The 24,335-nt window shown below is 43.8% G+C and overlaps 1 protein-coding gene across 1 annotated transcript; it reads right to left on the bottom strand.

The window, feature by feature from the left end:
- Positions 1-495: 495 nt before the first annotated feature.
- WNT1 (Wnt family member 1) lies at positions 496-21,027 on the bottom strand. The gene is given in 5 exon segments (XM_032210833.1): positions 496-799; positions 801-982; positions 5,974-6,239; positions 13,935-14,188; positions 20,945-21,027. Coding segments are annotated over 5 exon segments (1,089 nt in total).
- Positions 21,028-24,335: the final 3,308 nt, after the last annotated feature.

Consider the following 24,335-nt stretch of genomic DNA (forward strand, 5'->3'; position numbering starts at 1 on the left):
AGGAGGTCCAGAAAGGAACTAAAGATTTCAACCAATCAAAACACACCTAATAACCTGGGAAGTGCAATCCCTAGGGTTAAAGTTTTTAGATCTAGTTTATAAATTAAGCTCTACATGACAATTTCGATTAGCTTGCCAAAAAACACAAAAGGGGCTCCTTGCACACTTGGGCTGGGGGCAAAGCGTATGCATAACCGTGTTGATTCTCATGGATGTCTGTAGCCATTTCCACATGGGTTGATTCTCCCAAGACAGAGAGGTGAAGACATTTGTAACCACAAAGATGTCTGCTTTCTGGGCCAAGGAAGGGTACTGTGCTCCTGTGGGGAAATAGGAAGGTAGGTGTGTGTGTGTGTGTGTGTGTGTGTGTGTGTGTGTGTGTGTGTGTGTATTTTGAGTGCCTTGCAGCCTGGGCCTTTTCGTGAGGTCTTCTTCTCTGAGCTGGTGTTTCTCGTTGACTCGGCCAAGCATGTCCTTTGCTTCCCTCTCCGTTGCTCACAAGCACTCGTGCAACACTTGCATGTTGGTGCAGTTCAAGCAGCTGACATGACAGCACCAGTGGAAGGTGCAGTTGCATCGCTCGGTGACGCGCTGTGTCCGGGTGCGGTAGCCCCTCCCGCAGCACAGCAACTCACAGCCGTCCAGAGCTGGGGAGGTGCTGTTGCAGAAGCGTCCAGCCGTGCCTGCGGTGCCTGTCTTGCCGTTGTAGGTGCAGAAGTTGGGAGACTTCTCAAAATAGACCAGGTCGTGAGGGGAAGGAGGCTTGTGAGCTGGGTTCTCCGGCTCCAGATGGTGCAGCCATGCGGGAAGCTCGGTTGCTGCCTTTGTTGCCGTAGATGACCCGGGAAGCGCCATCAAAGCGATCCTTGAGGAAGTCCCCCACGGTCCGAAAAGTGGGCAGACGCATCCAGCAGGTCTTCACGGTGCAAGAGCCTGACATCCCATGGCACTTGCATTCCTGGCGCATTTCTGTGAAAACAGTCTGGGGGGGGGGGAGAAGACCAAAAAGCCTATTAAGAGCGTCAGAAGAATAATTCGGGGTTCCAACTCGAGATGGGGCTGCACAAGAATAAATAAAAATGAGATCCAGACAGCTGTGAGGAAAGAAGAAACATGTATTGCTAAAAGCAAAACAGTTTGCCTTTAGGAGCAGGCTGCAGAGAAAAGGGAGATGTAGCAGCAGATTTTTACAGGGTCGGGGGAGTTGTTTGGGGTGAAGTACAGGTATCTATGTGGTGATTCTAGAGTGACACTGTGTGTGTGTGTGTGTGTGTGTGTAGCAATGGAATGGCACTTAGACTTCACATTGCTTTCACAGCCCTCTCTAAGCGGTTTACAGAGTCAGCCTATTTACCCCCAACAATCTGGGTCCTCATTTTACCCACCTCGGAAGGATGGAAGGCTGAGTTAACCTTGAGCCTGATGAGGTTCGAACTGCCAAACCTGTAATCAGCAGTCAGCAGAAGTAGCCTGCAGTACTGCATGCTAACCACTGAGCCACCACGGCACTACACCACATTCCACAGTGTAGGTATGTTTATTCTGGTAAACATGACGTTCCTCTGGGAAACCTAATTTAATTCATTCTGTTTGTGTTTGCAGGCCTTATCCTTTGGTATGTGGATTAGGTCTGGGTAACCTATTTGGGGATTTGAGGAAGTTTGCTAATTTTAATTGATTGACTTAGTTTCAGCTTCACTGTGAATTATCTAATGGAGAAACTGATTCTCAAACCATTGTGGGTTTTGTTAATATTTTAGGGAAGATGGAAACAGTATAAAGAATAAAATATATCTGGATATAAAATTTCACACAAGAACAAAACACTTTTTCAGCACTCTGGGCTGTCCTGCCCCCCCAAAGCCCAATGCCTGGTTCCTAACTTGAGAGACCTGACATGGCGATGGTGAAAACAAGGACTCCAAGTCTCCAACACTACCCTTGTCACAAAACTCACTAGGTAGCTTCAGGCAAGCCAATCTTCCTTGCCTCAGTTTTCTCTCTGAGTAAAGAGAACTCATCTGATAAAAGCTGTGAAGATGATGTCAGGCCTAGAGGATTAAGATCTTCCAAAAATGGCTGAATTGCAACTCCCCAAAATTTAATTTATGTCCATGTGGGCTAAATCTACTGGAAATTATACAGTGGTGGAAGTCACATTTTTTTTACTACCGGTTCTGTGAGCTTGGCTTGGTGGGCATGGGAGGGGAAGGATATTGCAAAATTCCCATTCCATCCCACTCTGGGGCCAGCCAGAGGTGTATTTGCCAGTTCTCTGAACTACTCAAAATTTCCACTACCGGTTCTCCAGAACCTGCTGGATTTCACTCCTGGAACTATAGATTATCTGGACTGCCAGAGAAGTTCTCCAGGCTTTGAACAAGCTAGCTAAAGAAGGCTTTTTCAATTCAAAGCTGTGAGAACAACAATTCGCAGAATTGTTGTTCTTAGTTATGCTGTCTAGAAACTCTGGGAATTGGAAGGGAAGTCAAAATGTGATGACCACAGTGACAATAACAATATGGTAATGTAGCAATGGTGGTACTGATAGTTGAGGAACTACAGTAGTACCTTTGGTCACAAACGCTTCTGACCACGACCAAATTGGGTTCCAACCAAAAATTCACAAAGGTGGGGGTTTTTTGCAGCCAATTTCCCCATCCGCGCCATTTTTTTTGTAAGCGCCAAATTTCCAAAATAAGGTTCAGGTCCCGACCAAATCGGGTTGTGACCAAAATTATGTAACAAATTATGGTTGTGACCAGAGGTTCCACTGTATGTCCTATCTTTTCTGCTTCTTGGAATGATCAAGAGCGGCTGGTTGTCAGCACATCTCTGCTTTTCCCTGTGCACTATCTCTCCCTTTGTTGCAAATCTCTTTTCCGAGGTCCATTTCTTTCCCCTTTCCTTGCAAATGGGACTAACTCCCCCCTCCCATCCACACACCACAGATCCCCTCCAGTTAGAAAAATGTGGATGTGTTTCTCCAAGCCCGCAGTTTTTCTTTCCAAAGGGGTTTTTATTGCAATTAGAAGAACTGGAACCATTTCCTTCCAGATGTTTAGGAGCCCACACGTCAGCCTAGCTTGTGGTTCTGGGCTTGGCTAGCCTGCATAAGGCTGGCCTGATTAAGGGAGGCTTGCCCCATTTTGGGGGGAGGAGGACATCCCATTACCGCAGCCCCACCCCTCTCAGGTTGCTACCACTCTCCTCACAATCTACGCCCTGTAAAAGCAAACAAGCATATGCTTCCCAGTCCAAGTTCACATCCGTGCAAATAAGCAGAGAGAGGAAATACATTTTGTGCAGCCAAGCAACATACATAAGCAGGTATATTCTTGTGCCCAGAATCTCTTGTTTCAATTTGCTCATCAGTATAAAGGCCTTAATATTGAGGAACAGATTGAAGTCAGGCAGCAAATCTGGGCATTTCTAAAGGCAGCACATGGGCAGATTGCAACCAATTCATTGGGATGTTTTCCTAAACAATTCTGCTAAAAGGCTGAACTTGAGGCCATTCCAGTAGGGCGTTATTCAGTTCCTGCTTTCTGCCAAGACATAAATACCCTAATATCATCTTAAAAAGGTAAAGGTTCCCACGCATATGCCTGCTAGTCGTATCTGGCTCTAGGGGGTGGTACTCATCTCCGTTTCAAAGCCGAAGAACCAGTGCTGTCCAAAGACATCTCCATGGTCATGTGGCCGGCATGACTAAATGCCAAAGGTACACGGAATGTTGTTACCTTCCCATCAAAGGTGGTTCCTATTTTTTTTCCTAGCATTTTTACATGCTTTCAAACTGCTAGGTTGTCAGAAACCAGAGCTCACTCTGTTACGTGGCGCTAGGGATTCGAACCACTGAACTGCCAAACTTCTGATTGACAAGCTGAGCATCTTAGCCACTGAACCACCACGTTATGTCATCTTAATTAGTAGCAAAAAAGTAGTTTGAGTTTTTATATTGCCTGCAAACTATAGTTAGCATATCTCCTACAAGGCTACAAGGGATGTAGGAGAAGACCAAGCTGCGTTGGGCGAGTAGATTTAAACGCATCATCAGCTTAGAGTCACTGTGCTCCCACAAGGACTCCACTCCAACCCCGCCTGAATTCCATTGACCCTTATCTGGTGCCAATGTAGTGTTGAACGTTAGTTCACCAGATTCTTCTGTACAGGTAGTCCTCAACTTATGATCACAATGAAGCCCAAAATTTCTGTTGCTAAGTTTTTGTTAAGTGAGTTTTATTTTATGACTTTTCTTACCATAGTTGTTAAGTGAATCACTGCAGCTGTTTAAGTTAGTAATATGGTTGTTTAAGTGAATCCCCATTGACTTTGCTTGTCAAAAGATTGCAAACATGACCCCAGGACACTGCAACCGTCATAAATATGAATCAGTTACCAAGCACCCGAATTTTGATTATGTGATCAAGAGAATGCTACCACAGACACCGAAGAATTATAAATGTGTGTTATCTGACTATCAAAATTATCAATTATTTTATGCGGAACATCTAAAACATTTGAGGCTTTTTATTTAGGAAAAAGCAATGGCAGGAAGATCAGGTAGGAAAGCATATGATGGAAATATATAAATGATATATCGACCTATTTTTCTCTGTTTCTGTTGTAGCAGAAGAATGGTGAAATAGAGTGGCAGTATGTTCAAGACAGACAAAGTCACTTCATGTGGAGCATGATTAAATGATGGAATTTACTATCATCAGATTTGGCCAATGACTCTGGAAAAGAAGCCTTTAAAGTGGACCAGGATAAAATCATAGAAGGGGACATGTCAATCAATTTCAGTGAAAGGGAAGTAAGGATATTACGAAGGATAATGTGTCTTTATGTTCATGAAAAGCATGAATGCGCCTTTCATCTGGAAAGTCGCTGTAAGAAATATTAAGGTATGACAACAGCTTGAGCTGAGTTTTCCTGAAACGAATTCTTCTCCGGATGGAGTGATGGATTTTTGGACTAGCTCATACTTGTTTAATAAAGTGCGCAAATCATTGCAAGGATTGGAAGGTAAACCAGAACTGGCAGTCTGTTGCTTCCTTTTGCCATATTTGTAGGGCAACAGTAAAGCAACTAAGAGCTTGTGGTAATGTGCACATACCCATGTTTCCCTGAAAATAAGACTGGGTCTTACAGTATAGATTGCCACTAAAAAAGAGACCAGGTCACCCAAAAAGGCTCCGGAGCTCTGTTATTGGCTGCAGAGGCCTTCAGGAAAGCCTTGCAGGCAGAAGAAATGGGCCAGTAAGACAGATGTCAGGATATGTGAGGCCTGGCTGAAACTGTCCAAAGGTAAGTAGTAGGGCAGTTCCACTCCCCAATCTCTAGCCTAGCTTAATTTTTACCCGTGCACCCTGGAGTGGGCGGGGTCTTAATTGGGGCTTATTTTGGGATAGGGGTTGTATTGGGCGCATGTGTAAAAATCAAGCTAGGACATACTTTCGGGGGAAGATCGTATTTTCAGTGAAACACAGTATTCCCAGGATTCTCTTAAAACAAGAAGCTCCTGGAACATGTTGTTTAGATTATGCCGTACGATAACATCTCGGATTCCAAATCCAATTTCATCCAGGTGAGCAATATAGAGAGCTATAATCGCATTAACTCAACCACATCTGCATAACTGCATAATGATCTGAGCAGGGCCTTTTTTGCATGCTAACCTTAATCAAACATTAATTACTTTGGAGGAATTTGATGGCTAGTTTTCCTAGGAATAGATCAACATAACTGAAATCATAGCTGATTTTCAGAAAACAATGAGCTGGTACAAACCAGTCTGAACATATGTTGAAAATATTCATGATGCTTATTGGAGAAGTCAAATGTGGTGTTAATTAGTGTCTGCTGATATCACTATGCCCGACATCATATTGATATGAAAGGCATTCTCAATGCATGCAGTTCTACGCAAAGCCCCATATACCCCGTGGCGGTCACCGTTCTTCCTACCAGACGTCCTGCCTCGTTGTTGTGTAAATTCATCAAGAAGCGCAGGTCTCTCCCCTTCTCATTGGAGTCCACAAACTCTCGCCCAAAGACCCGTCCAAAGTCCACATTGTCACTGCAGCCACCCCAATGCCAGTCAGGACCTCCTGGACCCCTCCGTCGATAGTCACAAGTGCAAGATTCGATGGAGCCTTCCGAGCAAGAACGGGCCACCGAGTGGGTGACCCCGGCACTAGTAATAGCAAAAATGAAGGCAGTCTCTCGGCAACCTGGAGGCAGAAGAGAGAGACCATACAACGTATCAGTGAACAGCCCCAAACCCAGCTTAGTACAGGTAGTCCTTACAACAGCTATATTTAGGAACCTTTTGAAGTTACAATGAAAAAAGTGACTAATGACCGTTTTTCACACTTACGATTGTTGCGGCCTCCCCCGGGTCATGTGATCAAAACTTAGACCTTTGGCAACTGACCCATATTTAATGACGGTTGCAGTGTCCCAGAGTCATTTTGTGACCTTCTGACAAGCAAAGTCAATGGGGAAACCAGATTCACACAACACTCATGTTAATAACTTAACAACTGCAGTGATATACTTAACAAACGGTGGCAAGAAAGGTTGTAAAACTCACTTAACAAACGTCTCACTTGGCAACAGAACTTTTGGGCTCAGTTGTGGCCCTAAGTTGAGGACTACCAGTAGTTCCTAATGAATCCATAATAAGGGATGCTTCATGTGCTTGAAGACCAACAATACATTCCTGACACAATGCAGGAGCAGCAGCATTCCTTAAAGGTTTCCCCCGCATACAAAAAAGTGGTATTGTTAGCTTCAAGGAATAATCATGGTGGTAGCAACCATAGCAATAAAAGTGGTAGCAGTAATAAGAATATAAGGTGATGTTACTCATCAGGCCATTTCAAGCAGTTGAACATTGCTTTCAACAAACATGGGAGCTGGGTGGGAGGCACTTCCTATGAGAAGAAACTTTAAGTTATGTATCCTCTGCATTTATAAGTGAAGGGAATGAATAGTTAGGAGCCGTTAAGGGTGAGATGCTGTGCAGAGGTGCAAGGAGACCAACATGGGAAGCATTTAATGGAGGTAGATGTTTAACTCCCCCAACCATCAGTATGAGAATTCCATCTCTCAGTTTCATAAAACCAATGGGCTTGAATCTTCTACCCTCTATCTATCTATCTATCTATCTATCTATATCTATCATCTATCTATCTATCTATCTATCTATCTCTATCTCTCTCTCTATCTCTCTATCTATCTATCTATCTATCTATATCTATCTATCTATCTATCTATCTATATCTATCTATCTATCTATATAGCTAGCTAGCTAGCTAGCTACCTTCCTACTTCCTTCCTACCTACCTACCTACCTACCTACCTAGATGTAGACATACATAGATGTAGACGTACATATATATATAGATGTAAATAGATATAAGAAAGAGAGATACAGAGATACAGATGATATAGATAGATAGATGATAGATAGATAGATAGATATAGATAGAGATATAGATATAGATATAGATTAGATATAGATATAGATAGATTAGATATAGATATAGATATAGATAGATATAGATATAGATATAGATATAGATATAGATAGATATAGATATATAGATATATAGATATATAGTATAAGATATAGATATATAGATATAGATATATAGATATAGTGTAGATATGTGTAGATATAGATATTTCTTCCTTTGTCAGATTGAGCTCAGTGGGGTTTAGGGAGTGGTGGTTCTTTCTGTCCTCAACCAACAGCCTCAAAAGTGAAAACAGAAGGATTACTCTGTAGGATTACACTCAGCTACTTTTGCATATGAATGGAAGGATTAATAACTTTGAAAGCATGTTTGAAAATGATACCTTCACTATCTTAGAAGAGGCATTGCCTCTTGAATGAAAAAGAAACCCTCTTCCAGGAGAGCACAGCACCATGCATGCTGTTTGCAAACATTCTGACATTGATTTATTTTATTTACATAGCACCTTTCCTCCTGAAAAAAAACCCTTAAAAAAATTTTTTTAATGCTTTAAAGAGCGTTCTCCCCCATGCTGCCTAAGAGCTGCTTTTTTTTTTTTTTGCTTCAACAATTTAAAAATCAATGGACTAGATGCTGCATCCCATAAAAAGAAATAGTTGTGGATTATTTTCTGGATTGTGGATCTTTGCTGGATTTATGATTAATAATTCATCTTTTCTTATTTGTCTCATAAGGGAGAGAGAACTGGAGGGTCAGAAAGGAACATTCAAGCAATAGAGTTTTCGTTTGTGGGAAAGGAATGCTGCAGCTCTCAATGGAGTGGGATGGGGAAGGGAAAAAAGAGAATAACAATTGCTTACTATAAAATCTGACATCATCTGTGAAGTCTGATGGACAAATCCAAGCTGTGGATATTTGTAAGGATGCTGGGTGGGTTTAGACTTTAGATCTTAAAAACAGACTTCTGTACTCTTCATAGGCAACTTCTCTGGGCTGGTCAATACACATGTCACTGTTTAGATTCAGACTACTTGGCCAAGAGACTGATTGCAAGGCAGAGGTGAGATCTGAGCATCAAGTGCCAAATAGCCTACTTGCCTCACTAAGCACAATAGAATACAGGCAGTCCTCGACTTACAATAGGATTTTTTTTTTTAAGGATTTTATTAGTATTTATAGGCCGCCCTTTTCCCTGAGGGGACTCAGGGCGGCTTACATAAAATAAGGAAGGGAGGGTACAGACAATAGACGCAAACAATACATAAAAGTAAAATAGTAAGCAACATTCATTCATCATTCGGGTGGGGACAGATTATCTTTATCCCCAGGCCTGACGGGCTAGCCAGGTCTTAAGAGCTGCGCGGAAGGTCTGGACGGTGGTGAGGGTACGAATCTCCACGGGGAGATCGTTCCAAAGGGTCGGAGCTACTACTGAAAAGGCTCTCCTCCGTGTGGTTGCCAGTCGGCACTGACTGGCAGATGGAACTCGGAGGAGGCCTAATCTATGCGATCTAATTGGTCGCAGGGAGGTAATTGGCAGGAGGCGGTCTCTCAAGTACGCAGATCCACTACCATGGAGGGCTTTATGAGTGACAAGTAGCACCTTGAAGCGCACCCGGAGATCAACAGGTAGCCAGCGCAGCTCACGGAGGATAGGTGTTATGTGGGCGAACCGAGGTGCACCCACAATCACTCGCGCAGCCGCGTTCTGGACTAGCTGAAGTCGCCGGATGCTCTTCAAGGGCAGCCCCATGTAGAGCACATTGCAGTATTCCAGCCTAGAGGTCACAAGGGCCCGAGTGACTGTTGTGAGGGCCTCCCGGTTCAGGTAGGGTCGTAACTGGTGCACCAGGCGAACCTGGGCAAATGCCCCACTGGTCACAGCCGTCAAATGGTGGTCGAAAGTCAGCTGTGGATCCAGGAGGACTCCCAAGTTGCGAACCCTCTCTGAGGGGTATAAAATTTGACCCCCCAGCCTGAGCGATGGAACACTGATCGAATTATTGGGAGGAAAACACAACAGCCACTCGGTCTTCTCCGGGTTGAGTACAAGTTTGTTAGCCCTCATCCAGTTCATAACGGCCTCAAGACCCCGGTTCATCACGTCCACCGCTTCATTGAGTTGGCACGGGGCGGACAGATACAGCTGAGTTTCGTCCGCGTATTGATGGTATCTTATCCCGTGCCTCCGAATGATCTCACCCAGCGGTTTCATGTAGATGTTAAATAGTAGGGGGGATAAGACCAAACCCTGCGGCACCCCATATGTTAGGAGCCTAGGGGGATCTCTGCCCCCCCACTAACACCGACTGCGACCTGTCCGAGAGGTAGGAGGAGAACCACTGTAAAACAGTGCCTCCCCCCCCCACCTCCCGCTGTCGTCGCAGAAGGATACCATGGTCGATGGTATCGAAAGCCGCCGAGAGGTCGAGGAGAACCAGGATGGAGGCATAGCCTCCGTCTCTGGCTCTCCAGAGATCATCGGTCAATGCGACCAAAGCGGTTTCTGTGCTGTAGCCGGGTCTGAAGCCCGACTGGAAGGGGTCGAGATAGCTTGCTTCCTCCAAGGACCGTTGAAGCTGGAAGGCCACCACCTTCTCGATAGTTCATTGAGCGACCATTTGAAGTTACGAAGTCACTGAAAAAAGTGACTTATGACCATTTTTCACACATATGACCATTGCAGCATCCTCATGGTCACGTAACAAAGATTTGGATGCTTGATAATTGATTTATATCAGGGTCACGTCATCATCACGTGACGTATCCCAACTTTTTTCCCCTTCGCTGAAGCAGGGGTGGGCGTGGCCAGCACGTGAGTCATCCGGTCCGTGGGCCATGAGTTCGACACCCCTGATTTATATTTATAACTGTTACAGTGTCCCCAGATCTTGTGAACCCCTTTTACAACCTTCTGACAAGCGAAGTCCACGGGGAAGCCAGATTCACTTAACAACCAGATTATTAACTTAACAACCTCAATGATTCACTTAACAACCATAGCAAGAAAAGTCATAAAATTCTCCCTTAACAAATGTTTTACTTATCAACATAAATTTTGGGCTCAATTATGGTCGTACGTCGAGGACTACCTGTACTAAAGGCAAATCCTTATGTTTAAACTTTTAAAAACAAATTAAAAGGAGTGGGGAGGATAAGGGCACCAAGACCCAGAGGTACAACACAACAGAGGGTCCAGTCTTAGAAGTTCTCTGTGCCCCTCCCAGCTGTTGTCTTTAATCTGGCCACTTTAAATGGCAACTTCTTAAGCCTTCTCACCCAAGTAAAGTATTTCCTTAGTTTATAAACCTGTAACCAGCTTTAAGTGGTGCTCATTTCAGCCATCAGAACTCACTTTACCACAATGCTCAGGCATACTCTTTAGCCAACAGTCAAGAGGCATACTTGAACTAGAGGCATACTTGTTGATTGGTCCAAGATTCTAACAACAGAATAGGAATGAAGGGGATTCTCAGCCGTTCTTCCGGCTATTCCCCCTCCCATTCTGCTCCAAGGGATTCCCCCAATCTTCAAGGGGCAGCCCTTGAAGAGCATTCGGAGACTTCAGCTTGTCCAGAGTACAGCCGCGCGAGCGATACGTTACACCTATCCTCCGCGAGCTGCACTGGCTGCCTATTGGTCTTCGGATACGCTTCAAGGCGCTAGTCGTCACTTATAAAGCCCTTCATGGTATTGGACCTGGGTACTTGAGAGACCACCTACTGCCAATTACCTCCAATAGACTGATTAGATCCCACAGATTAGGCCTCCTCCAAGTTCCATCCTCTGGCCAATGCCGATTGGCGACCACCCGGAGGAGGGCCTTCTCTGTGGCAGCTCTGGCCCTTTGGAACGAACTCCCCGTGGAGATCCGGACCCTCACCACCCTCCAGGCCTTCCGTAAAGCCCTTAAAACCTGGCTGTTCCGGCAGGCCTGGGGCTAACGAGTCTTTTATCCCCTCTCGAATGGTATGGTTGTTGAGTGTTCTAAATTGTGGTATTGTTTTGTTCATGTTCTTTTTTCTTATTGTACTCCCCGCCCCCCTGACTTGGTTGTGAGCCGCCCTGAGTCCCCTCAGGGGAATAGGGCGGCATAGAAATATAATAAACTCAACTCAACTCAACTCAACTTATGGAATATACTAGCTGGAAACCCATGCTCCGCTATGAAACTATGTGATCGGGCTTGATAAATTGACACTTAAAGCTTGAAAATTAATGAGTAGTTATGATCGGCCTTTTCTCCCCTTCTCTCCCTCAGGCTTGCCCCATTGATCTTCTCCTATCCCTTCTCTCCCTCAGTCTTGCCCCACAGAGGAGTAGAATGTCTAAACTCCTAGACCGCAGGCCAGATGAGTCATGCGCTGCCCATGCCCATGCCCAAGTGGCATTTGGAACAGAGTTCTTTTCAGGTGGGGAGGGAGAGTATGACTTTATATTGTCTGATTTTCTCCAGTTCTTCCTCCTTTTTTCTGCTATTGTTCCATTATTCTGCTAGTCTGCTGAACTATGCTGTTAGCAGAGCTCAGTTGCTAACCCGAGTGGGATGTCATCATTAATAGCATCGTCACAGCTGTGAAATGATCCAAATTCGAAAGAAAGGTGAATCAGAGTGTGCATGGATGCTCTTGTTGCATCTGTTGGCAACTCCTTAAAGAAGTTGTGTCTTCTTGTGGTAGCTACTGTATACATTCCCAGAAAATATGTACTTGGCTTAATGTGCTGTGGAGTGTATATCCACGCATGCCCCAAGACAAATCACCTTTTAATTTTCAACCAGCTTAATGTCCGCTTAAGCTATTGAAATCCCACTGAAATCCATCAGATTTAACCAGGCCAGGTGTGCTATCACTGCAATGATGTGACGCTTCTAACCCAGAACAGCAAGTCTGATATTGTTCTTAATAATGCTGAAGTTATACAAAGTGCTTCAGCCACATCCCAGTAATTGCCACGCAGTTTGCTTCAGAAGAAGATGTCAGCATGGGCACCGTGAAAAATTCTGAGATATTTTGCTTTTGAAAAAAATAAAGCAGAATAAAGAACAGTCAGATGATCTTTTACTACCTGACTGTGTTCCTTTGCTCAGTTTCTCCAGGGCTCATGGTTATTCCCCAAATTGACCTCATAAGTCATGGGTCCTTTGATCATTCTATAGGGCTTATATTCTGAAATATAAGGCTATATAGAGGATGGGTACATCTGCTATTGTGGACATCACCTGTTAAAATCTTCCAGAGGAGCAAAATTAAAGAGAGGAAAAAATAAGTACAGGTAGTCCTTGACTTACAACAGTTCATTTAGTGACCGTTCATAATCACAACAGCACTAAAAAGTGTGACTTATGACCGTTCTTCACAGTAATGACCTTTGATCATGTGATCAAAATTCAGAGGCTTGGCAACTGGTTCATGTTGCTGTGTCCCAAGGTCATAGGATTCCCTTTTGCGACCTTCTAGCAAGCAAAGTCAATGGGGAAGCCAGATTGACTTAACAACTGGGTTACTAACTTATCAACTGCAACGTTTGACTGAACAAGGGCAGCAAGACAGGACGTAAAAGGGGACAAAATTCATTTAACAAATGTCTCACTTAACAGCAGAAATTTTGGGCTCAATTGTAGACGTAAGTCGAGGACTACCTGTAGAAGGTTCTAGTTGGAGGGAAAAAGGCCCTCAAAGACCTAAACCTTGGGGAGGGAAGAGACTTTCCTTCTTTCCATGCTCCGTTTTCAGCAGCAGCAGCAGTGAAGCACCGTGAGATACACATAGTGCTTCTCAGATGTGGCAGCAACAGGCACCAGATAATGCACTGAGCAGCTCTTACAAGGGATGGGAGTGGCAATGGGCCATCCATCCAGATTTAGACCCAGTGAAATGGATGATCCAAATGGCAGGGCAGGGCAGGTTAGGGCCGGAAGGTGGGTGAGTGGGTTTTCTTTGTCCAGCTCTGCCCTTTGAAGCCTTTGCTTCACTTAGCTCAGGGGTGTCAAAATCACGGCGTCACATAGTTATCATGTGACGTATCGTGACTTTTTTCCCCCCCTTCACTAAACTGAGGGTAGGGGTGGCTATGTGACGCATTCATCCCACGGGCCACAAGTTTGACACTTGTGACTTAACTAAACAGGAAAGCTTGTTCCCATGAGGAAGGAAAAACAGAATACGGGGACGAGAAATCTGCGTTCTCTGTGCAAAAGACTGCTCTTCTTGACTGACACACTCATGTTTGCAGCACTGCACATTAAAAATGGAGAGCCAACTACCCATCACAAAGCAACACAATTAGTTTCTTGCCTCCCCTTGCTAAGTCAGCCAGATTATAGGAGCAGGAAGAAACGTCTCAGATCCATGAAGTTCACCTAGAGAACTGAACAGACTTCCATCCTCCTCTTCACCACCACCGTTCAAACCCCTTCCCCCCACCCCCGTATCATCCTCTTACCTCTGTTGACAATCTTGCCGAACACATTGGGGCCTGGGGTAGTAGGACAGTTCCAGCGGCGGTTACGGAATTGCCACTTACACTCCTTGATGGCGCTCTGCAGGCCGCTGCTGATGCTATGCAGGATGCCTGGGTTTTGGCGGATAAGCTTGCGCTGCTTGCGGCTCAGGAGCTGCAAGGAAGGGTCTAGCACCAGCTGCACATTCTTGGAGTCGGTCAGTAGGTTGGTAGACGAGGCCACGTTGATGATTCCCCTGAAAGCAGAGGTTTCAAGAAGATTACAATGGTGATCAGGACAGGGTGGTTTTTGGGCTCCTTAAGGATTCAGGTCTCCAGAATGGACTGAAAACTTCCAGCTGCACCCGGAAAATGCCAGGATACAAACGTTTCATTCAAATCTTGCAGTGTTGAATATCAAGTACTCCAAGGGCATTTGGAACATGAGGAGTTAAGACTTGCTGGCATTCTTTGATGATTCTGAACAGCCTCTATCATGGGCTTTTCTTTTTAACCTTTGCTTTGCCTAAATATCATTGCATTCAATGCTGCTAACATGCCAATGCACGTTATCTATCTATCTATATCTATCTATCTATCTATCTATCTATCTATCTATCTATCTACAGTATTTATCTCTCCATACACACACACACACCACACACACACAAACACAACACACACATATGTATTTAAACTCTCTCTGCCTGGTGATATATAAAATTGGCAAACCAGAAAATCAATGCAAACCATATTAAATAGCAAAAGAAAAAGAGAAAAATGAAAATTCATAAATAGAACAAACAATAGCAATAGTACTTATATACTGCTCCATAGTGTTTTTTGGTCCCCTCTAAGCAGTTTACAGAGTCAGCTTATTGCCCCCAACAATCTGGGTCCTTATTTTAGCAACCTCGGAAGGATGGAAGGCTGAGTCAACCTTGAGAAGGTCAGCATCGAACTGCTAGCAGTCAGCAGAATTAGCCTACAATACTCCATTCCAACCACTGTGCCATCCTGCCTCTTAACATCAGTTCCTTTCCTTACCAATTAATTTAAAGAATAAAAAATAAATCTTCCCATAGTATAGGTTCATTCCCAGTAGGATCACAAGATCCATCAAAACATGCGAGATAGATCAACTAATAATCATGAGTTGCCTCTTTTACTGGTGGAAGATAATTAAAGAGTTAATCAGGAAAGCCCCTCTAGGCAGGAAAGCTAAAATCTATGTCCAGTTGCAAAGAAGTCCCTCTTTTATTCCAGTTCAAATGCCAAACATATTATAATTTTAAGAAGTGAGGTACCCCGCTATGATATTAAAAACAAATAAAAATGTCTGCAAGTAATTTATATCATAGCAGCTGCGGCAGTCACACTCTATATGACAAACAAAGAAATCATAGCAGTTTTTGGACAGGTTTTGGCAGGAGGCGGAATCAATCTACTTACTGTAATTATAAGAGGGGAGCAGAGTGTTCCTATCTCTTGCCAGAGCCACCCCAAACATGTGGAAACAGCTAAGGGGGAATTCCATATAAATTCCAAATCTAGTGCATCTGGCATCCTTGAATTAAGAAAATCTCGTCTGAGAATTTCTGTCCCCAACTTAAAGTCATCTAGGAGGAAAAAATTTACTTAACAGAGCTGTCTAAAAAGAATTCGCTGTACATGATTTCTATTAGCAGAAAAGTTCCTTGCAGGATCCATAAAGAGAGCAGAGTGTAAGGTGCACAATTCCTGTTGCTCAAGCTTTCCCTAATTTGATATGGTCAAGATGTGTTAGAACTGCAACACCCAGAATTCCCAGTCAGTTCCCTTTTTCTCTTTAAACACCATAGCATTAAGCACTGTTATAAACTCCAGTCATTTGCTATAGAAATGCAATAAATGCCTGATAATATAACAGTTGCAGTAACAATACAGTACAGGAACAGTTCATTGAAATAAATGTAATCTTGGTTACATTTATTTTGTTAACCAACTAGCTGAGCTATATAAATGTTTTAAATAAAAATAAATAGATTGTTATACATATACAAAACATAGCTGTTATTATCTTACAACTATTTCTTTCTATTATTGTTATTAGATTGGAACGAAAATCTGGAATGTGTATTTATTTATAAAATACATACACTTTACTTTAATTCCAGATAGGATTTCAGAATAATATGATAGCCAGTTAGGGTTTTTTTTTTGTCTACACACACAGGCATGCACACTCACACGAAACAGACATGTATAACACAAATGTAAAGCCCAATTTTACCGCAAGGCTTAAAAGAAATTCAACCACCATTACGCATCACAACTACAATTCTGTGCTATTGAAAATATTAAATATTTATTTGAAAATTTAGAACTTATTCTCCAGAGAATGTAGAGGAGGTGCCAGGTACAACGATCAGATAATACCAGAATATACAAAAAAGTATCATAAAACATGCAGAAAAGCATTAACGAAAAACGTTTTTTAAAATTAGAATTTACAAACCACAGTGGAGAGAGGGAAGAAGCAGCCACATATCACCCATAATAAGGGAGCTAGGTTCCTTTAAAGGGTTACCAGTGCTCGGAGACACACACACACCCCGCAATAACAATGGCCACAACTGTCCGGGGAGAGAAACAAGGGCATCAATAAGAAAACAACTATTCTGTATACAGTATTTAAAAGAGTCAAACTACAAGCCAGGCCCCACCCAGTGGAAGAGTTTGCAAACAACATTTGTTCATTTTCTTCATCCAAGTAGCTGCTAGTTATCCTGCCCTCCACCACCCCAGTCCTACACAGGTGGAGAATCTCTATAGGACCCTTAGATGCTCTAGGCAGCAGCTCCAATTGCTTTTTGCACTGATACCGCCATTACCTCTAGGATAACCCCCCCCCCCCCAATGTTATGCCATTTCAGGAAGGAAAATGCATTACTTCACCACTGGAGCTAGTATTGAAGGACGATAAGCCAACTTTTTCAACTTCAGCACTCTCCATCCATACCCAACAAACTCCCATAATTTTTAGGTAAAGGAGATTATGGAGTAAGGATTAAAGTTCATCTGGAGGACAAGACTTTGGGGGAAGATTGCATGATCTACCTTATTCAGAAAATGACTGGTGTTAAACTGTTAATTTGTGGCTGCTGCAAATTGTGGCCTCCTTTGCTTTACAGTAGTGATGGTTCTAAGCTTTTTTTTATGGAGATGTTTCATCATGAAAAACAACAATAATCTGATAATTATTAACAATAACAATCAGCTGATAATTATAATCAGCTGGCTTTTGATGGGAGCCACCTTTGATCCTGAAAGGCAAAATAAAAGCAAAGCAAAGTTAAAAAAATAAACAAAATATTTATTTTCCCATAGCCAGAAACACTTCGCTCACTGCCTGGGTGAAAAAACTCTTTAGTAATCTGACATGCTGGACACTAGATTTTATAAATTATCACTGCGCTCTATTACTCATTCATTTTAGTTTCCGCTGGTTGATGTTTTAGAAGGAATCGTGACAGGGAGAAGAGCTTTATCTGAGAGCTCAAATAATGAATGGTATAGCGCTCATAGATCATCTTTGATAAACAGAATAAATAAATAAAAACCCGGATAACCAACAGATGGATAAATGGTACAGGCATACTAAAATAGCGAAAGTATTTCCTATTGAGCTATGGAATTAAAGTGCAGAACACTTGTTTTAAGAGTCTTTGTGATGGAAGAATATTTTCCCAATAAATTGTCTGTGCATCTTCTCCTTAAAACATTGTAGAAGGTTTTGTAATACTGCATACAATAGTCCAAACACTCCCCTGAAAACCTAACTCTAAATATGAAAGAGGGTCAAAACCAGGGGTGAAATTCAGCAGGTTCTGACAGGTTCTGGAGAACCAGTAGTGGAAATTTTGAGTGGTTCAGAGAACCGGCAAATACCCCCTCTGCCTGGCCCCAGAGTGGGGTGGGAATGGAGATTTTGCAGTATCCTTCCCCTGCCACGCCCACCAAGCCCGCCCACAGAACCGGTAGTAATAAATTTTTGAATTTCACCACTTATCAAAACAAACACTTCCAAGGCATACAGTCCAGGTATTTCTAGGCAACCAGAACAGTTGAACCTAGAGATGCTTTTTCAAAAGGCAACTGGACTTTCTTGTTCTTCCTTGAAGATATTTTGCTTCTCATCCAAGAAACTTCTTCAAGTTCTGAATTGAAGCAAAAAGTCTTCAAGAAAAAAAACCAAGGAAGTCCAGTTGCCTTTTGACAAAGCACCTTTGGGACAACCATGACCTGGATGACTGAGAACCTCCATAGACAAACAGCTGAATTTGTACCTCTCTTAACTCCTTATTCCAACACAACCCTTTCATTCACATGATTTTGCAGTAGAGGCCAGTCTGTCAAAGCCAATGAGGCTCTCACCACATCTCAGGCAGAACATTGGGCTTCATGACTTCCAGTCCATTGTCACGTTTGCTGGCAGGGAGCTAGAACAAATAGCATGTCCCAGTAAGAAGCATGGAAATCCTTCTTTTCTTTCTCTTTTTCTTTCTTTCTTTCTTTTTTTACCAGTACACTACCAAGGACCTTTGGGCCTCACTGACTCACTCACTGACTCACTTCACTTGGAGTACTAAAATGGTTGGGTTAATTTTCCAAAGCACTGCAGCCCTGAAATTTGGTACTATACTATGTCATCCGAGACATTTTAATAGCTAAAACAGTTTGGAAAATTGTAGAATTCCTCCTCGAAAGATGGGATGGAGGAATTATATTGCCTCCAAAATGTTACAGTAGATTTTCCCAAGCTACAGGTCAAGACTCTCCCTCCAAGGAATCACAACCAACTTTGTGTTTGAATGTGTGTGCGTGTGTGAGTGAGTGTGTGTGATCATTTTCTTTAAAGCCTGATCACTTTTGTTCTGGCCAAGTGGAAGCAAATGCATTCTTAGACTTTGTTCCTCACTTTGCCTGCAAGAAAACCACTGTGGGAAGTTCCTGGGCCACAAAGTTTGGGAACCTCTGCAATATATATGTTACATTATAAGTTTTAAAAGCATTGTATTTTTTTTTGCCCAGCTCAAACACAAATTTTAAAAAAATAGTTTTATTCATACAGAGCTGATCCTGGATCCTGCAAGGTTTGACAAGGCTGTTGAGTATTTCATGCTTATGCATATAGTCTGAGATACGCCAGTTACTCAAACTACTGATAGAGAATTTAGAATAGTCTTCTTTGAAACGGGACACAAGAAATGTATCTGCTTCACAATGTGACACAAATGCACTTAGTCATTAGTGTATCACCATGCTAACCTTAAAAACAGATATTTAATACTTATGCACCTCAAATCATTCTGATTACTAGCGGCATCTGAGAAACAGGCATTCTTTTCTTCTTTCAATCCAAACCTAGAACATGACCTTCAACTTCATTCCAGAAAAGACCATGTAACACTGATAGTTTGATCCAGTGGCTAAGGCATCAGGCTAGAAACCGGGTGGCTGTGAGTTCTAGTCCTGCCTTAGGCATGAAAGGCAGCTAGGTAACTTTGAGTCTTCCTCTCTCTCTCTCTCTCTTCTCTCTCTCCTTCTCTCTCTTCCCCTCCCTCTCCTCTCCCTCTCCCTCCCTCCCTCCCTCCCCAACTCACCTCACAGGGTTATTGTTGAGAAAATAGGAGAAGGAAGGAGTATTAGGTATGTTTGTCATCTTGAGTTAATTATTAATTCATAAAAGCAGGATTTTAAAAACTTAAATAAATGGGAATTCTCCATATACCTCAACACATTTGGAGAAAGGGTACTTCCATTAACTGGAATTCTCTTTTCATTTCTACACTGAACAACCTATAACTCAGCTCATTTCCCTCCCTTGTTTTGTACTGAGCAGGTACATCTGGCAATTTCAGATTCCATGTATCTGCCCTCACTCCAAGCCCGCTTCATGGGGTCTCACAGCTACCCTTCCCAGATCCCATGTTGCTGCTTCAGTCCCACATGCAGAATGCTAGTGCTCAGGCAAGAGACAGAGTAAATTATGCAGCTGGGTGAGTGGCCAGATCTACATCACTGATGACTGGCAGTAAAAAGTTATATTGGAAGATATCACACCCACAAGGTATATAGCCATTGAATTTGGATGTGAAACCTCTACTTGGCCAGGATGCTTGCTAAAATGATCATTGCTTTTCCTCTATTGATTCTTCCATTGGACCAAAAATCAGGCATGTATTGCAGTAGAGGGGCTAAAATTTGAAATGGGATTCCTTTGCTTTCCCGGGGCTTCATGGAGAGATTTCAGCAGGACTGTCAAGAATCAAACCAAAAATGAGAGCTATAGCTCTCTTCTCTGTACTATGATTGGAGGAAATATCTGCAGAACTATTTTTTACTTGATTTGTCCTGGTGTCTCAGAAGAGGCATGCAAAGAAAATGGAAATAAAGAATACAGGCACTAAACACTTGAATAACAACATTAGCAGTGACATAAATAGTGCAACAGTAAATAGCACATCATTATAAATAATTATAGCAAGAGTGCAACATACTTTAGTTATAGAGGAAACATTTCTGTATTACTAAGTAGCCTTGTAGAGGCAAAAGTAGAAGTAGTAATTATTAGTAATTCTTTGGTAGAAATCGTGTCTGGTCCAATTTCAACTACAAATTTGGCCACCCCTTTGTGGATAGAGCCAAAGACCCATGGGGAGCTTTGGGCCCTATCCTTATCTCTTGCAAACCACAGCTGGATGCTCAAGTTTTCCAACTTTCCACGGAGCAATATCCCGCAGAAACCGAAACGGGATCCAGATCGCTAGGCAAGAACCACGCCTGGTCCTGCCTCCTTTCTCCGCTTGGCTATTCGTCACTGCTTCAGAAGCCGAGTTCCGGGCAATGCAAAGTTGCCAATTCGGGAGCCTCGGAGCAGCAGCAGCAGGTTCGATTTCCCTCCCCATCCCACCATTGAACTCAGGCGATCCGGTTTCGCAAAGGCGCAGCCGCGCGTAAAGCGCACTTACCACCATCGGCCGCTGTTATTCACCGCTAGAGTGTTGGAAAGAGAGGAAAAAGCCAAAACCCACAAGGTCTTCAAGCCTAGCATTAATGCACGGGGCTCATCGCTTCGCCTGCCTGCTCGAGGGAACCGCAGGAGGGGGGGAGTTGGAAGCGGCGAATGATAGGTGGGTGGGTGGAGAGGTGGGATGGCGATGCGGTCTCCAAAGCGCTCCGCTGGCGAGGCGCGCACCGTGCGCCCGGGAAGTGGCCGTCGCTCGTCAAGAAGATGTGAGCCCAAGTTGAAGTTTTTATGGGGGTGGGAGGGAAAAGGAAAAGAAAAAGGGAGAAGCTGCAGGAGAAAAAGTCCCCGCGGGCCTCACTTGCTGGCAATCCCGCCTGCTGATGACTCCCAGAAGAGAAATTAAGACGCTAGCGGGGGAGAAGCGCCGCGCGTCCTGCTAGCTGTGGGCTCCTTGCAGCATGTCTGCGATCCCCTCGCCAGGGCCAGGCCTTCTTATAGAGGCTGCGAGGAGGGTCGCCATAGAGTGAGCCATCCAGTCAGGAAGACCCAGCGCGGTGCGCGCCCGCGAATAATGCGCCCTTGCGCAAAAGGGACGCATCACAGCTTGGCAGGGGGCGGGGGGCGGGGGGGACTGTAAAAAAAAAAGAAAAGAAAAGAAAGGAGGCTTTTGACGGGCCGCTCCCCTCCGTTTCAGATTAAGTTCCCGGAGTCCCGAGAGGCCGAAATCAGCTCATTCGGGAGGAGGGGAAGCTACCTCATGCTCGTCACTCACCCCACCCCAGTGCCTCATCCCCACCCCAAAACGGGACCACGACCAGTCATTCGCTCCGAAGAATGTGTCGCCAGTCGCTCTGCTCCGTCCTTCATGACCCACGTGAAGGGGAATCCAGACAGCGCCGGGGCACTGAGAGGCAGCCGTCCCGGGCACAGGCACGGAAGAGCCGGGACGCTGAGCCGGTCAAGGCATCGCCCCTGACCGCGATCTTCAATCGCCGTCTCTGCTCGTGCAGTTCCATCCCGCGGGGATCGCCTCTCTCCGGGGGACTCCCACAGCTCGCCGCACTTGGCCGGCAAGGCTTTGCGGTGGTTTCGTTCCCTCTCCGGAGTCTTTTGGCTGCCGCTAGCCAGACGTCATCCCCGCTTGGGCTTGGCCTGCAGAGTCCTCAGCGCCTCCTTTCATCCCGCGGTGGCGGAGAGAGAAAAGAGAGAGAAAGAGATTGAAAGAGAGAGAGAGAAGGCGGGGAGGGGGGTGTCAGCAGCAGATGGAGTTTATTAAAGCTGTTGCCACCGCCGCCGTCACTCGCGCGCTCAGCCCCGACGGCGCACTTCCAGCCCCGAAATAGCCGCCGAAAAGCTGCAGAGGCCCGGGTTGGAGAGCTCCTCCGGAACTACCTTTAATGCGAGGCGCCCCACGTCTTGCGCTGGGTTAATGCTTTGCGTCATTCCAAAGGGCGCTCTCTTCTTTTTTATTAGTTGTCGATAAAATTCCGGTAGGTGAGATGTGATTGCGCTCTTTCTCGTCCTCTGCCCTATTAATCCATAAACTTCTGGGCCATCTTTCTGTGTATGTGAGCTAATTCTTGGACACACACACACCCCTAAATTCCTTTAAGGGAACACCGTGGCCTAAAGACCAATGTAGATTAGTTGGATGAGAAACTGAAGACAATTTTAATACTCTTCAGAGGCTTTGGTTTATGGTTTTTCCTGTTGATTGCCACTGGTGATGCTCACATGCATTAGCTGTCTACAGACCATACTGTGTCCTCTTTGTGGCCACTTCTAGCCCTCCAAAGCCTCATTGAATTGATTCAGGGTACTTTTAAATTTAAATTTTACATTTAGTTCAGTGAAGTTTTTGTCTGGACTATGCTGATCTTCTGGAGTGTGGTCCCTCAGTAAGAGATCAAATGTAGCCCTTGCGGGCATAATGGGCAATCTGCTTCATACCCTGATGGTCATCATTAGTTCTCTGATGGACACTTGGCATTGCAGAGATGAAGTTACATACAAATAAAACCAGAATATACAATCTCTTCTGGCACAAGCACACGCATAAAAACTTCACACACTTCTAACCAATGCACAATTCTAGGCAGCTGAGTCCTCTTGCAATGCCAGGGCTCTTTTGTAGCCCACAATTTTAGGTAGTTTCAAACTAATTTGGTTCATAGTTCTGCACATTTAGCTAGCCCCAGTTTGAAATCCCTGGCTTGATCTAAGGGGGTCCTGCTCCTCCGGAATAATTTTTGACTGGGGGAAATCAGCCTCCTCCTCACTACCAGTTCCCAGCTCTCCTTCAATTAAATGTAGTTAGTAATAGTAGTTTCAATTAAATGAAAATGAATGGAATCCCAGTATTTCACTGCTTCTTTATTTATTCTAAGGGATTTTTTTGTGGCTGATTCATATATTAATTCTCACAGATTGTGAAACAGGCCTTTTGCCAATTTGAAGAAGGAAAATGAAGATCAAGAAATTCAAGTCTCCAAATCACATCCATCTGCATTCCAAAAGCAGTCCAGGGGATTGTATAATGAAGAATAAAATCCTGGTAGCTACATATATGATCCATTCAAAATTTTCTGTTAAAAAAAATAATGGGTCTTGCTGCAACAGCTTTCTGATTGATATATATATATATTGCTCCTGGAAGCACGAAGCCTGAAGATGATGAATGAGACTTCATCGAAACGTCATTTTACATGGGAGAAAACCCGAACAACCAAAGACAGACCGACCTACATACATACATACATACATACATACATACATATACATACATATATTTGGAACGAGCTCCCGTGGAGATTCATACTCTCACCACCGTCCAGGCCTTCCGCATAGCCCTTAAGACCTGGCTAGCCCGTCAGGCCTGGGGACAAAGATAGCCGCCCCTCCCGAATGATGAATGAATGTTGCTCATTATTTTTACTTTATGTGTGTCTACGTCATTGTTTGTATTCCCCTTTCCTGATTTTATGTGAGCCGCCCTGAGTCCCCTCAGGGAAAAGGGCGGCCTATAAATGTTAATAAACTCTTAAACTCTTAAACTCTATATATATGTAGATATGTAGATATTGATATATATCTTTAAAAAAACCATGAGGCCAATGCAAAAGTATATAATGAAGCCTTGGCAGAGATCTTAAAACAAAACAAGCTTGGAGGATATTTGTTTGGTTCATGAGTGAGTAACCTGTAGCTTGTGCACACTAGACCCCTATCCTCTCAATCAGCTGACCAGCAACAGGTAGTCCTCAATTTACAACCACAATTGAGCCCAAAATTTATGTTGCTAAGTGAGAAATTTATTAACTGAATTTTCCCCAATTTTAACCTTTCTTGCCCCCCAATTGTTTAAGTGAATCATTGCAGTTGTTAAGTCAGTA

This window comes from Thamnophis elegans, chromosome 2 (assembly GCF_009769535.1).
Source record: "Thamnophis elegans isolate rThaEle1 chromosome 2, rThaEle1.pri, whole genome shotgun sequence".
NCBI classification, from domain to species: domain Eukaryota; kingdom Metazoa; phylum Chordata; class Lepidosauria; order Squamata; family Colubridae; genus Thamnophis; species Thamnophis elegans.